The following is a 17,252-nucleotide window of genomic DNA, read 5'->3' as shown; positions in this document are numbered from 1 at the left end:
CTGTGATTGCATTAATATTTTGATTTAAAAGAACCCCATCAGAACCCAAAGCGCTTCACAACACCCAGTGACTTGCAAAATGATTCATTGCCCTTGATGTTTTCCACATTCTGTCACGTTACGACCGCAAACTTCAGTGTATTTTACCGGAACTGTATGTGACTGTACATGTATGAACACAACATAGCCCAGCATTGTGAGGTGAAAAGGTTTACAACCTTTTTTACCATTTCTATTCACCCCACTTCTAGTCTAATAACCCAAAATTAAATCTAGGGTAACCAATTGCTTTCTGAACTCACCCAATTACAGTCATATTTTGTTGTGTTGATAGACCAACACAAAGTGGTGCATAAAAGTGGAAAAAAGAGTGGTTTAAATTTGTTTTTTACAAATTTTATCAAATCTGGGATGCAGTTATTTTCAGCCCACTTTAACTCTGATACCCATAAATAAAACACTATAAAATCAAATTCCCCTCAGAAGTAAATAGAGCCACCTAATTAGTAAGTAGAGTCCATCTGTAAGTAATTTAATTTCAGTTTAAATCCAGCTTTTCTTCAAAGGCCACACATCTTTCTCAAGCCTTCGACGTCTACTGGCTCTTTTTCACTTGACATGCCTCCACTCTGCGCTAACGGCCGCGTGGAACCAGAACCTTTTCATCTACTTCACTGGGTTCTGTGCTGAGTCAGCTGAAAATGCTTCAACAGAAGAATGTCTGTCACTGACTCCCTTACAGTAATTCAACTGAACATTTGTAAGGACAATGAACAGAAAGTTGAGCTAACATGGTTTCCATGTCCTCCATTGTTATGATTTTGTCATGTATAGATCACGTTGCACTACTTCTTGGTTCTGGGTCCACACGACTTTTGAAAAAAACACCCACTAGAGTTCAGTTGTAATGGAAAATGATTTGAGCCAAGCAGAGTCACGATGCTGATGGAAAAAATCCTTTTCAGAGCTCTGTTCCAGCCAACATTTGAGCATGGAAAGAGGATGGCAAAACTGCAAACCTACCTAAAGCTGGAGTCCCACATAGAGCAGCAGGTCAGTGGGCGGCTAACCTAGTAATAAGACAGTAACCTTATAGTCAGAGCTACAATGCAAAGGTTTAGGCTACATTTATAAGACCGCTGACTAGAAACGTTCAGTATTTTCAGATGTTGATAGAAACCTTGAATCTGCTGTAGTTGTCATGCCAGGCCTCTAGATGGCGCTGTGATCTTAGCATGATGTCAACATCCACTTTAGAGCTTTAGCTTCCAGCTCATTCAGAAAATGGCAACGCTTCTCCTATTCTGATTAACAAAGTGTTCATGTAAAACATATATAGGCTATTCCACATCATAAATTGAACAGGTGAAGTAGTACAGAGTAATGCTGTTGTTATCTGCTCAGCCATGCGTATAACAAACCCTGCAGCCATTCGTTCTGCACATACAGTATGTGCTTTCACAAGCGCAGAGTACTTCACACCTCTGCGGGAGTGTTTCCAAAAAGTTCTACTCCAAAACCTGCTTTCAAAAATGCACTGGAATAAACCTGCAGCTAAATCACAACAAAAATGTGTAAACAAGGAGATAGATCAGAGCAAAATAATTAAAATAACGGCAGAATCCTAAATCTGAGAATCTTGGAGACAGTTGAGAATTCTTGTTCACATCTTGAGCTATTTTGAAAAGATGAAGACTCATAGATTACAGTCTTTATTAGCTAAGCTGGTCATGCCTAATGACGTGCAGGTGGTTCTGCAAACTATTGACTCAAATGGACTGAATCCAACTCCAGTTTTATTTGTTACATATTCTGAATAAAATTGACCTTTTTCTCATTACTGCCTAATTATGCTCCACTTTTTGTTGATTTATTGCATAATTTCTTTTAATGAAATGGATAAAAGTCAGTGGTTTTCATTTAGCACCATGTGACAAACTTCAAGGTGCTTTAATATTTCTGCAATGCAGCAGTTTTACATCAGAACATAAGGCTTTAAACACCAAGCACCTTGCTTTAAGCACAATTTAGTTGCTTGACTTAAATCTTTTTTTCACATTCGGGAGTCATATGCAGCTGACGACTGACAAACGGCAGTAAAACTAATGCCTTATGACCACAAATAGCATGGGGGTTTCCTGGCAGATGCTAAGAGAGGTGTTACAGTCGTGTAAAAGGCCACGAAGTAAAGATCCGTTATTAGTGGTTTACTGTAAATCCAACTCATAAATATGCCTTTGAAATTGAGTGGGATAATAGCCTGTCTGACTCAGTCACAGTAACTGATTGCATTTCAACACAGTGAACAGGCATGAGAAGATGAATGGCTGGCAGAACAACCTTGCCTTTAAAGTAAATTCTTGATTTTCAGTTGAAATTAATTGTTGAAGAAAGTTTTTATTCCCATTAAGCTCCTGGTTGTGGAGCTGTATGTTAGTGAAGCAGTTTGTGAAACACCTCAGTGTTGCAGAGTGACCCAGCCTGAGGTTAACCACACCGACTGTCATGGTCTTCACCCCGAGCCTCCCTCCCTGCCTCTCTCCCACCACAGAACAAACAAACAAAAACCAAACACATATACTCAGATTTCCCTCTGGTAACTGGTTCACCTCACACTTGCCAGCTGCAGTTTTCACCTATAAATTTTCCCACCTCTCTACAGCTTTTTTATCCACACGAAAAGATGGAAAAAAAAGCAGGAATGACTGGTTCCAGTTCTCCTCATCTTTAACGGGTCTCTGCTTTACCCTTTTTAGCATTACAAGTCAACTCTTTCACACACCCAACTTGTTTCCATTCTGTTCTCTTCACTCGTTCCCCCTTCATCTTTCCTGTCTGGGCAACGTGCAAAATCACATTGTAATGTGTTGTCTGACCTTGCTAACATTTGTAATTGTAGTCTCTTTGCAAATATTCTCCATTCTAAACGCAGAACCTATCCCGGTGGAGCCACCATCTCCTCCAGAGGAAGAAGGTAAGCTGCTCTTCATCATCAATAAAGTCTTACAGTTGTTGTGGGGATGATGAGGGAAGAGGAGTTCAGAATGACAACAGAAGCAGCAGAAAAGATGGCAGAAAGAGAGTCCATGGAAACCTTAGGCACAACGATTAGAATGCACTTTAAGAGCATTCAGGAAACATGTTTTCTGCAAACTAAAGTCTGTAAACATAATAATTCTTTATGGGAGTGTAAAATAACTTTGTTTCTCTAAATATGTGTCTCTATGTGAAAACTATGTGTCTCTATGGAGGATAATCTTCAGGATGAACAATCCTCGAATGGAAAGGACCAACCTTCAGTCACGTGTCTCTGCAACAGAGCCTATTTCTGTGAATCTCACAAAGTTTATTTTTACGAAGTTTAATCTTAAAATAAACACAGACTATAACACAAACCAAATCTAATCTCAACTTCCACATTTCACACACTCATTGTGCTCTCAAATGAAGCCAGTTACAAGATTTTAATGTGCAGCTAGGATTAAGTTACTGCTTGTGAAGAGAGCAAGAGTTTTTTAAAACAGACAAATCTTTTCTGCTGACCTGTGCCGCACACTGGATTTGGACTATTTACATTCAAGTCAACATTTTGAATTTGACAAGGAATACTAGGATCACCTGATCCTGACTTACTGCACCAAAAGAAACGCATCAGTGATGCAGTTACATGAAAAATGATCCAATGATTCAGACTTTAGTCCATAAATCACAACGTTCTTGTAACATAAGCATTGAAATGTAAACATCTTTCTCCTAAAATGTTGGTTTCATAATTCTGCCAAATCTTCCTCCCACTCTGATGATCCGTGCCTGGATCAAGACTCTGGGCGCTGAACTTATTTTAAGAGGCTCCTTTTCTCGATATCATTAGCTGCCATCTCCTCCTTTAGCCAGTGGAGACGACACGTTTCTGCCTCCAGACCTTGTCTTACTCTTTGTACATTCCAGGTTGTCACTGACTTCTGACTTCTTCTTTTTCTTGCCATGTTTTTAGTTCTGTCATAAATACCTGCACTGTTGACTTGTCATAGTTTGTTGGCCTCTGCTGCGATCGCCATGAGTCTGTTGGATACCATGAGGCCACCCTTATCCAGTCTGAATGAGATTCCAGAGGCCTTGACTTGTTCTAGTGAGGTAGATCAGTGAGTCGGTGTTTCAATCTTGAGGCCATTCATGTGAAGGAGATACTTGATGATGGCTCCACTTCTTATCTGGTAGTTTTTGTAACTTTTTGTGTTGATCTGGTTGAGGAAAGTCAGGTCAAAGCACAACTTCATCAGCTTAATATAAACTTTTGAAACCTTTACAACTTTTAGTTTCCTGTTTTACCATTCCAGGCAAGAGAGTATCCATCGCCTCAGTTTCTGGTAGTCAGTTATGCAAAGATTATTAGAACCTCAATGAATGACATTTTTCCACTTTTATCAACAGCAGCCACATGTAGCTTACTTTGTCCTCTCCTGAAGTCTGTGTTTCATAGCATGTAGCTTGAGTTTTATTACCTGGATTTTCTCAGATAATATGCATATGTGTTTTGGACTCCTGTTAACAATGCTGTGTTAATGATTTCTTTCAGACGTCACTTCTCCGTACCCTGACCTGTGGTCAGTGCACTTAAACAGCAACCGGCAGAACAGATCCAGAGCATCACGTGAGTTTCTTTAATGCTGAACTTTGAGATGTCTTCAAATCTCAGCAGAAAGTCCATGTTGAGTTTGTCTGACGTGTGTAAGCAATCATAGTTTGAGGCTGTTCCTGTCTTTTAAGGACTGATGGTGGGTTGTGAAACCAATAGATCTTGGTGTTGAAGTGCATCAGGCTTTGAGTATCTGTTTCACTGTGGTTTCTTGTATTGCTTCAAACCTGTAATTATCACCACATGGCACAAACGCAGGATCTCCAGCTCTTCTCATTTTACGCACGTGTGTGTTTATCTTTATACCCCTTCCATGCTCATGGGGGAAATATGTTGGTTTCTGTATTTTAGACTGGCCCATAGATGAGAACCTTCTGTGTATGTGTGGGTCTGTGCGTGAATCCCATTATCATAATTTACAGCCAATAATAAGCCTGAGAAATGCTGCATTGGTGGTTTTGATTACGATATGCTCTTTGGAGTATTGGGGTGAAAAAAACACCCCGACCCCAACAAAGTGAGCCCATAAAGAGGCACAGAGTGAAGAGAGTTAGCTTAGAAAGTGCAGAGGTATTTCATTTGGTCTCTTTTGTGTGGCTGAAGATACCCTGTGAAAATAAACAAAGAAAAAGAATATCCATAATCCCACAGCGGCTTCAGAGCCTTGAGGCATGCAGCAAAGAGAGCGAGAGCTTGGCAATAAAAGCTCGTATACTAAAAAGTCCTCCTTTCTTTTCTGACTTCAGTGCTCTTATCTCCCTTGGAAAGCTGCATGAAAGCACGCTGCACTCTCTGTGAAATATAGTTTCTCTCCTATCCAGCACGCTGCGTTTTCTTTGTATGTAACAAAAGACAAGATCATAAAAAATTGTGTTATTATTGGAAATTTGGAGCAAGTACACATATACTTGGTAATGATCACTCTGCTTTCTCTCTCTCTCTCTCTCTCTCTCTCTCTCTCTCTCTCACACACACACACACACACACCTACAAAGGGCATAAGGAGTGTCCAAATATTTACTTAACTTGGGGCAAAGGGAGCTGTACTTAGTCATTAGCCTGTTAATGTCTATAAACAGTGCAATGAGGGGCTGATATAGCAGTCTACTCACAATGTCTCCAAAGACTCATCCTCAGAAAGTACCTCAAATATAACAAGTGTGCTGAGAGGACAGCTGCTTTTATTTAGCAAATGAATGAAAATAAATCAGAACCATTGCATGTGATGGAAATCCAGCACGGTTTGCCAGATCTGATTGAGATCTTCTTAATAAAATATAAACACATCATTTTGTTTACACAGAGTGTGCGTAAGAAGGTTTTCCGAAAAGTCCTGTCACTTGGACCACCTAAGTTAAAATTGATGTTTTTGTACAGAGCTTAGTAAGGAAGCATTGGATGATCTGTGTGTGAACTCTGAACTCTGTCCAGCTTCATCATGTGACCAGGAGCAACAGTCGGCCCTGGAGGAGAGGAGGCAGCGAAATAATGACGCCGTGTTTGTGCCAGACTGCGCCCAAGGCGGCTTTTATAAACCTGTCCAATGCCACCCCTCCACTGGCTACTGTTGGTGCGTGCTTGTGGATACTGGACGGCCAATACCAGGAACTTCAACCAGGTGGGCAACCAGAAATGTTATTTATCCATGTTTGGAGGGGATATGTACCTACTTTAACTGGAGAGCCTGCAGTCAGTGAACATTATTAACTGAAGTAAACGTCCCAACTCCCACTCTTCTGGAGGGAGACTAAAGATTTTCCTCTATTTCTTCATATAACATTTGTAGAACTTTTATGAAAGTTATTTTCTTGGGGTGTTGATTAAATTGACCTTGTACTTTTAAGGAATATTTATGAAACTTACCAAGTACTTTCAAGGAACTTTCCCAGGAGTCTCCTGGAACTTTTATGAAACTTATTCAGTACTTTCCTGGATCTTTTATGGAATTTATTAGCTTATTTTCAAGGATCTTTTCTAGAACTTTCCTGAAAATTTGATGACATTAACTGGATACTTTAATGAAACCTTCCTGGAACATTTATGAAACCTATGGTTAAGAAACTTTAATTGAATGTTTGTGAAATTTACCAGGTACTTTAATGGAACTTACCTGCTACTTTCTTGAAGTTTTTATGAACGTTTTATGAGACTTACCAAGTACCTTCATGGAACTTTTTTCAAAGTAAGAAAGTTACAGAAAGTTACCTTTCTTACCTTTCTGAAAGTTTCAGGTACTTTCATGAAACTTGCCTGGAATGTTTATAAAACTTCTTAACTTTCATTGAACATTTCTGAAACATTCCAAGTTTCAATGAAATTCCCTGGAGGATTTATGAAACTTCAGGTTCTTTCCTGTAGCTTTTATGGAACCTTTTGGTACCAGGCCAGTACCAGGCCAGTACCAGGCCAGTGCCATGACGGTTCCATGAAACGACCCGCTAAACTTGCACATCTGACCTTGACATGCTGACAGACATCTGTGTTGCTGATACCAGAGATGGACTCAGTGGACTGGATAACAGCAGGTCAAAGGTCAGGCAAGCTGACAGTTGAGGACTAGCTACATTCTTATTAAGCTGCATTGCAAGGTATCACATTAACAGGACTCCAGGCAGAGTGCCAGCCAGCACATTAGGGCACATATGGAAGTGAGGTTTTTCCTCCTTGTCACTGGCCAGTTTTTTGACCCCATCAAACAGCAGCTAGAAGGACAACACTATCTGTCAGGGAGGCTGTGGAGGCATCCTTGTGTCCCACGCTCCCTGGCTGCCTCTCTTTTTCTAACACCATCCCTCCCCTTTCTGTCCTCATTCCACTTCCAACTTCTTCCCCTCTTTTTGGATGAGTTTCACAGCCCCTGGTTCACCACAGAATGATCATTTGGATCCCTAAGATTTAAGTGACCGGGGTCACTGGAACACAGGATTCTTCAGATTTTACGATGAGGGCTTCAATGTTGTAAACAATCCCTTAGGTCCCATGCAACCTTGACTTGATTCACATTTTTTTACAGGTACGAACAGCCAAAGTGTGACGGTAATGCCAGAGCTCATCCAACTAAACCAAAGGACCATTATAAAAGCAGACATCTCCAAGGTATTTCTCCAGTTACTGGAATTTGTCTTTATTTTTCCTCTTCCTTCAGACCACATGGGGATGTTTTTAACATCTTGGCCTCAAACTTCTGCCAAGCTTCCAATGCTTTGATAACAATGTGTGTGTTTGTGCCTGTTAGTGTGTGTAGACATCATTAGCACTGATGGTCAAGGAAAAGCTTGATAAAGAGCAGAGGATTACCAGATAGCACCCTTCACTGGTCAATAAGCAGGCAGACAGAGACGGATTGGGGGAGGATTAATCTTCAACTGACACTGGAGATGAAGGACAGCGAATGAAAGCAGTGAGGAGGAACAGCAGGGAGGTGAGCTGCAGATAATGGATAATAGGATGCCAGAGACAGGTGGTGGTACTATGACTGATAGCAATGCAGATAGCTAAATTAAAAGCAGAAGATCGGTTTAGGGTAATGTTCATACCTTTGTCTTAATTACATAAAACTGCTTTAAGGGGAACTTTTGCAGGATAAAATCAGATTGCTTGCATCTGACTGCAATGTTTGCAGATGTGTCTGAATGGATTTGGGAGAATTTAGAAACAAAACACAAACAGGACAGAATGTTTGTTTGAAAGCAGTTGTAGACACTGTGAATGAAGATGGAAAAAGCCTTAAAGTTATTTTTGTTAGAAGTAGAAAAGCTTAGAGAAATCAACTTTCAATTTGTGTACATTTCATTGGTTCAAGAAGCTCTTAATTTGAAATGTGTGATTCCTTGTTTTTCTGGGACATAAGTCAACCTGACACACTGAGGTCTATTACTCTTAGCTAGCCTTGAAAACAAGAAAGATAAGAAAATATGACATAAGTGCAATAATGATGAAATTGGAAAACGGGACAGCAACATTAAAAGAAACTGTGTGCATTTGTCAGATTAAACTACCTTTTTACAATTTTTATTTTTTGCAACAATTAAAGAAAATCTGGCCTGAAACAAACAGTGAATGACTGGAGAGAAGCACCTTATGATCAATGTGAAGCACGGTGGAGGACATGTGGTGCTATGGGCCTGATTTTTTCCCCTTAAAAGCCGTAGGATCTTTGTTGAAGTGCATGACTTCTTTCAGTGACGATGTTTTCATGCAGAGCAGTTTGCTGAACTGTTTGGCTAACAGCAGCATTCTTACTCTTTATTTTTGATATGATATGTTAATAATTCAGCTTTTATCTCTCTGCAGCACCTCACTCAATCTCTTTTTCACTTCAGCCCTGTTGGAATTAACTTTGACATAAAAACTTTAGGCTAAAAAGTGATTTGTTTTTTTGTTTTAGAGTTGTGGTTTTCAGCCTGTGCATGTAAACAAATCCTAGTTAAATCCGAGTATTTCTCGGCAAATCAGCTGTTTTTTATGTTTTTTTTTGTTTATTTTTGTTGGTTTGGTAAACATTTTAATAATCCAGCAGCATGTGAACAGAGCAGCCTCTGTTCCCTCCTCATCCACAGCTGTTTATGTAACACAGTGCCAGGGAACGCTGCAGGGAATGCGCTCGCCTCGCAGGTGCTGCATTTAGCAGAACAGCTCTGCGTCTCAGCGCAGGCGGCATCAGGGACGTTTCATAAGAAGCACAGAGACAATTAGCTCACAGATAAATTCTTCTTAGAAAGCCAAATATCTCTCATCTCTACTCTCAAGTGGCATGTGTGGAGATAGAAAACTGTGCTATTGGAAAGACCTCATGCTCGAGACATCCTGACTGTTGTGATACAACAAATAATACTTTATGCACTGATGGACACAGACTTCATTCTAAACCCGCCAAATTTACATGCATAATGTGAACCAAGTTTTCCAATTATGAAAGAAGCCAAAACATAGTGAAAAACAAACAAAGCATCTTGTTTTCTTCATAAGCAGTTGCGTCAACGACTGTAAACGTCGTCACAGAGCAAACACAGAATAATTATAAATGTTGCCTTTACATGGCTGCAGCCCATTTGCAGCTGAAGCGCTGGTGTTGAGAGGTTTATGGGGCGAGAAGCAAGAACGGAGCGCCTTGCCATGGAAGGGGGGGAGAGGAAAGCCAAGCCGCTGGAGCGGGATGGCTGGGCAGCACTGGGGCAGGCGTCGTGAGCTGTGGCTGTGAGTGCTGACAGAGTTCTGCTCCGTGTGGCTCCACAGAAAAACACTGCTTCTTATTAGCAGCCATGCACAGGAGCACACACACACGCACACACGCACACGCACGCACACACACACACACACACACACACCCACTGGCCAGTCGCTTAAAAGACATGTAGAGTCTGGTTCAGCAATTAGGCTTTTTTTTTCATTTACATCGTCTTGCAAACCCATTCATACTCCTTGAAGCCTTTCAGATTTCCTCCCAGTATAAACACAAACCAACGTATTTCACTGGTTCTGAGTCATAAACTAACACAAACGTAAACATAATTGTGAAGTGACATGAAAATAATACAAGGTTTTGAATATGTTTTCCATAAAGAAATCTGATGCATGTCCTCAAATATATCTGACAGGGTGACTTTTAGGGAAGATTGGCAGAATTCAGTTCAGTTCAGTTCAATTCAATTCAGTTCAGTTCAGTTCAGTTCAATTCAATTCAATTCAATTCAATTCAGTTCAGTTCAGTTCAGTTCAGTTCAATTCAGTTCAGTTCAATTCAATTCAATTCAGTTCAGTTCAGTTCAATTAAATTCAGTTCAATTCAATTCAATTCAATTCAATTCAATTCAATTCAATGATGCATACTGCAAAAAAACCAGCCCTACCAAGTATTGTCTAGTTTCTAGTGCAAATATTTTAGTAATAGGATAAAACTAACTTACCAGTAACTTTTCAACAATAAATAGGAGCTTGTTTTACGTCAATTATTCCTTATTGATGAAAAAAGAACAACTTCCATTGGCAGATTATTTTACTAAGATGACATTTTCCCATGTTACAAGTGAAATAATCTCTCAGTAGAACTTGTTCTTTGTCATCAATATTAAGGAATAATCTACTTAAAACAATCTCCAATTTATTGCTGAAAAATTACTTCTCAGTTATTTTCTTTTATTTGAAGTGTACTAAGATATCTGCACGAGAAATAGACAAAAAATACTTGATAAGACTTTGTGTGTTTGCAGTGAAGGCTTTAAGATTCTGTGGTGTGTCTGTCAAACTTGTGTATAATACAGCTACACTAATTATAAAAAGAGACATGAGCCATTTGCCACTGCAGCTCTAAAATAAACGTAAAACAGCCAAACTCAATTTCCTTAGAGCGACTGCAGGCACATTACTGTCCTACAGTTAAACACTGTCCAGACAGACATTGGCGCTAGTCTCTCTCAGTCCCCAAAGAAAAAGCTTTTACTGCCAAGAGGAAGCAGCTAACGCTTGACGCGCTCAGATTCCAGAGTCCGTCCTCTGCAGCACCTTCGGCTCGGCGCTGAACGCTCACAAGTGAGAGCCTGGAGGAGGCTGGGTGTTCACTGGGATGCTGGTCACCACCTGTTAGAGGCCCAAAGCTGCCATTATCTCCTGCACAGGAGAATCTGGCCCTGCAGGCGAGGGCCGTAAAAACAGCAGGAACCTGCGCAGGACTTCTTGTTCTCTGCAGGCGCAGATTGTGAGAAAGCAGGAAGAATCTCTCAGGCCTTCGTCGCCTTCAGTTTTTGTGGAGCATCCTTGGTCAAGTTGCTCTTAAAACTTTATGACCTGACAGACAATTACTGTCATTAGGGTCATTCTACCACTGAATTTTCTCAACTTTCCGCAAGTAATAATCCTTCAATGTTTGTTTTTACCAGGTAGCAATCATGGATTTTACTTTATAACATGATCTTGCTTATTTTAGTTATTTTTAGTACTAACTGTACCACAAAATACCCGCTTTGGGGTTGTTTTGACTGCTGAAGGAAAGCCTTTATTTTTTATTCTGAACCAAGTGAGTCTGTGACACTGTAAATCGTTTCCTCCTGCTGCTCAGAACAATCTTTACTGGAGAAAGTAAGATGATGTATTTACTCCTCTCTTGGTTTTATGTGCTTTTCATATTAAGACAACATGATTTGCCTCTTCTTCTCAACATTTATCAGGTTCCTAATAGTGACTGTACTGCATTTTTTGCAAAGCCAGTGAACTGCATCCAGCATGCTCCTACAAACTCTGGTCTGTGGTGGATTTTTGCAGGCTGTCCTGGGGCAAAGAAAACAGAGTTCTTGACGAGTGTTCTTGACGCGCTGTCGACAGACATGGTGCATGCTGTCACAGATCCAGCATCCGCCGGAAGGTATGGAAGTGAAAACGTTCCTCTTGCAATTACTTATCACATCAGTGGCCACAGTTTTTCACCTCGAGGCATGAAGGCAGTTTACCCTCCTAACAAGCAGAAACATTCATATTACGGTAGTTAATAATATGATGAAATAGCACAGGATCAATGAATGGAAAAATAAACTGGAATGTCATTAATAAGTTCATTTATTTCAGTAATTCAGTTCACAAAGTGAAGCTCAAAACAAAGGCAAAAGGAGCCCCAACCAACAACAACTATTGAGTTCATAGTATGTACAGTAATGGATACACTTGTACCATTTTTATTGTTTTTTTATAATAATTTATAATAATACCAATTTGTTAGAAACTGGAGGTTGGATTTTTATGATTGTCAAAATTAACAGAAATAAAAGTTAGACACATGTGAATGAATCTGAATAGCATAGATATTTTATTTTAGTTAAATTACTGAAATAAATCCACTTTTCAATGATGTTCAGACTGACTGACATGCAGCTGTCCCTCAGGATGGCCGAGCCTGACCCCAGCCACACTCTGGAGGAGAGAGTCGTCCACTGGTACTTCAGCCAGCTTGACAAAAACGGCAGCGGAGACATCGGAAAGAAGGAGATCAAGCCTTTCAAGCGCTTCCTGCGCAAAAAGTCCAAGCCGAAGAAGTGTGTGAAGAAGTTTGTGGAGTACTGTGACATCAGCAACGACAAGGCGCTGTCGCTGCAGGAGCTCATGGGCTGCCTCGGGGTGACCAAGGAAGACGGTAAGCTGCATAAAAAACGGCTGGAAAATCCCTTCACTTTACAGATCCCAACTATCTGCTGCTGAAAACCTAAATCAAAACTAATTCAATCTGCTTATTACAGAATACATTTGGATCACAACAGAACTGGGTTACTAACATGAAGAGAAATGTAATTTAAACCAAAATAATTGACTGAGTTAAACCAGCACGCCTCAGGTGGGAGATTTTCAACCAATCAGATTCAAACTTTACTCTTTTGTTTGCTCCCTATCTTTAAACTCCAATAACAGAGTTTTGATTAAATTTCTGATTTATGAAAACGATTCCGTAGGTAAAACTCCACATCTGAGGTGTGTGTGTGTTTCAGTAAATAGTTGGAGACCTTTACTGTTCGGCAAGTGTTGAAGCAGCCTAAATAACCCTAAATCTTGCTTTAAAAAATAAAACCTTATTCTTTTATCAATAAGTATATATACAAAAACTGCAACATTTTTTCCCCAGGTGCCAAATTCAACAAAATCTGTCCAAAAATGGGACGTTGGTAGAAAAAAAAGAAAAAACTGGGACATCTATGTTGTTGTAAATCTGTCATTTTATTACTGCAGCACAACTAAAGCAATATTCCTTATTAAAGGCTCTGTTTATTAGCAAAGTGAGGTCTGAACTTTTCTACTTTGTTGTTCATTTTTAGGTTGCTGAAGTTAAAAACCTGCTTTTGTCTTACAGGTGCCAAATCGGGGGAAGACCTGCCTTCCAGTAAACTAGTAAGTAAAAATTAATGGGAAAATTAGATGCATGATCTGAGTTAAATTACTGAAATCAGTTTTGTTTACATAGTTAAAAAGCTGGCTTGGCTATTAGCTCGTTAGCGGAAGTGTACCCACCACTGTGTAATATTATCTGTGATGTGAATCCTGAATATGGAGTTAGGTGAACTGTAAAAACATGAACCAGTTTGTTTAACAGGATTTAATTTTCCCTCCACAGAACCCCGTGAGGAAACAGGGCTAACTTCTGACGCTCTGAGTCCCAGAATCTACCCTCACCAATCGGCAACAGTGGAAACTATAGTATTTGCACTTTGTACTTTAAGAAAAAAAAAAGAAAATGTAAATTCACTTTGTAGAAATTAGATATTTAAACAGACTGCTGAATCTGTGAACGGTGTAGTTAACGTTTTATGTCCTTACATCCAAGAAATACTTAACACATACAATGTATGTGTCCTTTGTGTGTCTAAAAATTTACTTTTAAAAAAGCAGAGCAGGTTTTTATGTTTGATGCTAGATTTTTTTTTGCCCCAGTTAGTTTTCAAGGCAGATATTTGTATAGTTTGCTCTGTAGCATCAATAAATTAGACCACATCATCTTGTCTGCTTATCTGTTACATATGTTTTTGTGTTTTGTAAAGCAGTTTGCAAGAATGTATTAATAATCATGCAGTAAATCATAAAAATGTCTCATATGTTTGCATATATTCATCTTTATTAGAAATAAAGAACTCTTTTATACATGTTGTGGTGTGGGTCTGTCTCATTGATTATAAATAAAGTTAAATCAGGCAGTCTCTTTGTTTTCCTGAAACCTGCTTCATGTTTTACAGTTTATCTTGTCATATAAATCTTACATTATATTTGCTTTTTTGTGGGTTTTTTACACGGCCTTTAATAAAACAGCTTGTCGACATCTTCTCAAAGAGCCAAGTATTAGTTACACACAGCAGAGGTTGTATATCTTTCGGTTTAACAAAGGTTTGCCAGTTCCCTTGAGCCAATATGTTTAAACTGGAAGAACAAGTGATGCTGTTCTTGTTACAGATTTTCCTCACGTACTGAAAACACATGATGTGCAGCCTCGTTCGTATGTTTCTATTAAATATGGATTTAGGGAATCTAATTAGTTTTAAGGATTCAGAAGTATGTTTTCAGACTATTTTGAACATTTTGTATGTAATTAACTGCTCTTCAAAAAAGGAAATACTGACAAACACCAGATATGTGATCACCTTAAATCAAAATATGGCTGAAAACTAATCCAGCCGCCTGGCTAAACATTAAAAAGTTTAAAACATAATCTGAGAAACAAGACTGGATAAGGATTCAAGCTTTAAGGGATATGAAGGCGACTGGGATCTGAAACTGGAGAATATTGCTGCAAGGCAGCAATATAATTGGTCCACTGTGCTGACCAACTGTGAACCATTATCACCAAAATCTCCAGATGGGAAACAGGTGAGAATAAATACTGAATGCAGATCAGCTGTGGACATGAACACGGAAAGCTGGAAAATAAATTCTGAGTCTATTAAAATGAAAAGACTAAACAGATCAGCAAACAATCAATACACAAGAATCAGCTACAATGTGAAAAAAAGAGAAAGTTGACAAAACTGAACTAAAGTCATTTGGATTATGATGAACTAATTGTTTGAAAGGTATTCCAAAAAATGCCTTTTCTTTCCCACCATTAATATTGGAAATGTAGACTGTTATTTATCTTCCAAGGGATGTGAGAGTCTTTTAGAGTATCATGAACTCTTTGAACTCCAGGATATTTTACAGAAAAATGTGTGGCTGGTGCCAGAAAACTGAAAATCATGGGGAATTCTAGCAGAATAATGATGTAAAACATGTCATTAAATTAAAAATGGTTCTAGGGGAAAAAATTGAAGCCATTTGTTGCAATATTGATTTTGTAAAAAAAAACATTTACTGGTGGATGATGTTTTTTCCTTCTTAATAAATGCCTTCCCTCTGGGTGCTTATAATTACGACCCCAGTCACTCTGAGGTTTGAAAAGATTCTCTGTTGAGCAACAACATTCAGCTCAGACCAGCTTTGACTCACACCACTGTGCATTGTTTTGTTCCTGCCTGATTATGCTGGGGCTGCTAAGTAATCAGCCGTGGCTTTTCGCCCTTATAAATCTGTGAAGTGCTGAGCCGCTGACCTCAGACTGACCCGCTCGCTCTGGCTTAACCTCTAATTTATGATTAACACATCAGTCTCTTTTCTGTGATCTAATCCAGCCCAATGGTCTGGGTTTAACACCCCAGGGAAACACAGAGGAGAGATCATTACTGACAGTGGATTAGTGCTGGATAACCTTTGACCTTTTTAAATGCCCTCTTTCCACAGCATTAGAAGTTGTTGAACTGAATCCAGAAAAACCCACAAAAGTAATGTGCCAATTTGGTTTTTAATGAGAAACAAAATTAATAATTATTTCTCAATGTCTTGCATTTTGTAAACAGAGAACTCAAAATCCTGATCTTAATTAAAACATTTAGCTAAGTGCGCTAAATGTTTTCAATGTTAGCAAAAGCGCTAAACTAAAAATTAGCCCCACTATCAGCACATTAGCGGATTGGTGAAAGTGTGCCCACTTCTGGCCTTCCACATCACCGGGGTCCAACCAATCAGCGCCAAGAAAAATGAAATCCGCTCCTGGATTGGCTGTTTTACAAACACCAGCCAATAACGTACCAAGTAGCATTGTATCAAAGTATTTTTACTTCCTAAGCTGCATTTTCTTTCAGATATTTTAGAACTGGACACAATCTTGAGTCCAGTTCAAAATGAAAATCTCTGAACCGTTAAAAGGCAGAAAACAGATTTAGACTGAATTCTCTTCAGCCATATCATCTGTTGACGCTGATCCTGTTACAGGTGCAGCAATTTCAAGGGTCCTGAAGATCCAGCCTTCCTCCTACACAATGCTGAACTCTCATCAAGAGGAATTTTTCTCTCCTCTGGGCAGCGATGTATGTAAACACTTTTTATGATTTGGCTGGATGTCAGGGCCTGGTTTTCCCAACATGTTCCCTTGATGGCTTGGACTCCAGCCTGAACTGATGGAGTGGCTGAAGAAAAGCCCCCAAACCTTTTGGCACCATCACCAGAACCTTCTCACCATTGGCAGAACCTCCTCATCTCGCTCTCTTTAACCCTGCTTCTTCACTCCTCTCACTCCCATATACACAAACACACTCTGCAAGCACAGAGATACCATTGAGCATCAGCCGCTGGCACACATTTGTGTGTTTTAATGGGCAAAAGGAGGCATCCAATCGCCCTGCTGGCAGGCTGTGGACTGCGGACTCATGAAGAAATTACTGTCAGAAGCCATCAGGGCTTTAATAGCCTCTGGCCCAGCAGCGGCTTCCCCCGCTGCCCCAGAGGGGCTCTGGTCTGCGGGTAAATAGCTCGGGGACGGCCTGCACCCTGGGACCTTCTCTGTTCAGCTCTCACTCACACACACCTGAGGAGTCCAGGCAGCGCAGCAGAACACAGACACTGCACTGAAGAAAATGAATTAGTGAGAAAGATAAACTACTGAATGCAGGTGGTACACTTCATACAAAAGGCCTTTTGATAAATGATGTCTCCCCTAAAAAGTGCACATTTTCAGCTGACTTAAAGCGGGTTGAAAACAAGAAGGTTGTACTTTATATTCTCCTTTTAACATTCATTTATGTTGGGATGCCACAATGATGATTTTGTTTGTCGCTCACTC

General features: G+C 39.7%; 1 protein-coding gene across 2 annotated transcripts in view; it reads left to right on the top strand.

Annotated features, from left to right (window-relative positions):
• The window catches only part of smoc2 (SPARC related modular calcium binding 2), a 28,892-nt gene extending 15,063 nt beyond the window's left edge, over positions 1-13,829 (top strand). The window contains exons 7-14 of one of the 2 annotated variants that reach the window (XM_023327967.1): positions 2,933-2,974; positions 4,577-4,651; positions 6,068-6,254; positions 7,650-7,732; positions 11,894-11,993; positions 12,508-12,755; positions 13,464-13,501; positions 13,725-13,829. In XM_023327967.1, the coding sequence (XP_023183735.1) occupies positions 2,933-2,974; positions 4,577-4,651; positions 6,068-6,254; positions 7,650-7,732; positions 11,894-11,993; positions 12,508-12,755; positions 13,464-13,501; positions 13,725-13,748 (797 nt within the window). In that variant the 3' untranslated portion in view covers positions 13,749-13,829. Of the gene's footprint in view, positions 1-2,899; positions 2,975-4,576; positions 4,652-6,067; positions 6,255-7,649; positions 7,733-11,893; positions 11,994-12,507; positions 12,756-13,463; positions 13,502-13,724 lie in introns of both variants that reach the window. The other variant, XM_014471435.2, reaches the window with a different exon arrangement.
• Positions 13,830-17,252: the final 3,423 nt, after the last annotated feature.

The sequence above is a fragment of the Xiphophorus maculatus genome, chromosome 22 (assembly GCF_002775205.1).
Source record: "Xiphophorus maculatus strain JP 163 A chromosome 22, X_maculatus-5.0-male, whole genome shotgun sequence".
NCBI classification, from domain to species: Eukaryota; Metazoa; Chordata; class Actinopteri; order Cyprinodontiformes; family Poeciliidae; genus Xiphophorus; species Xiphophorus maculatus.
The sequence above is the reverse complement of the archived record's forward strand: the minus strand, read 5'-3'. Positions and strand labels throughout refer to the sequence as shown.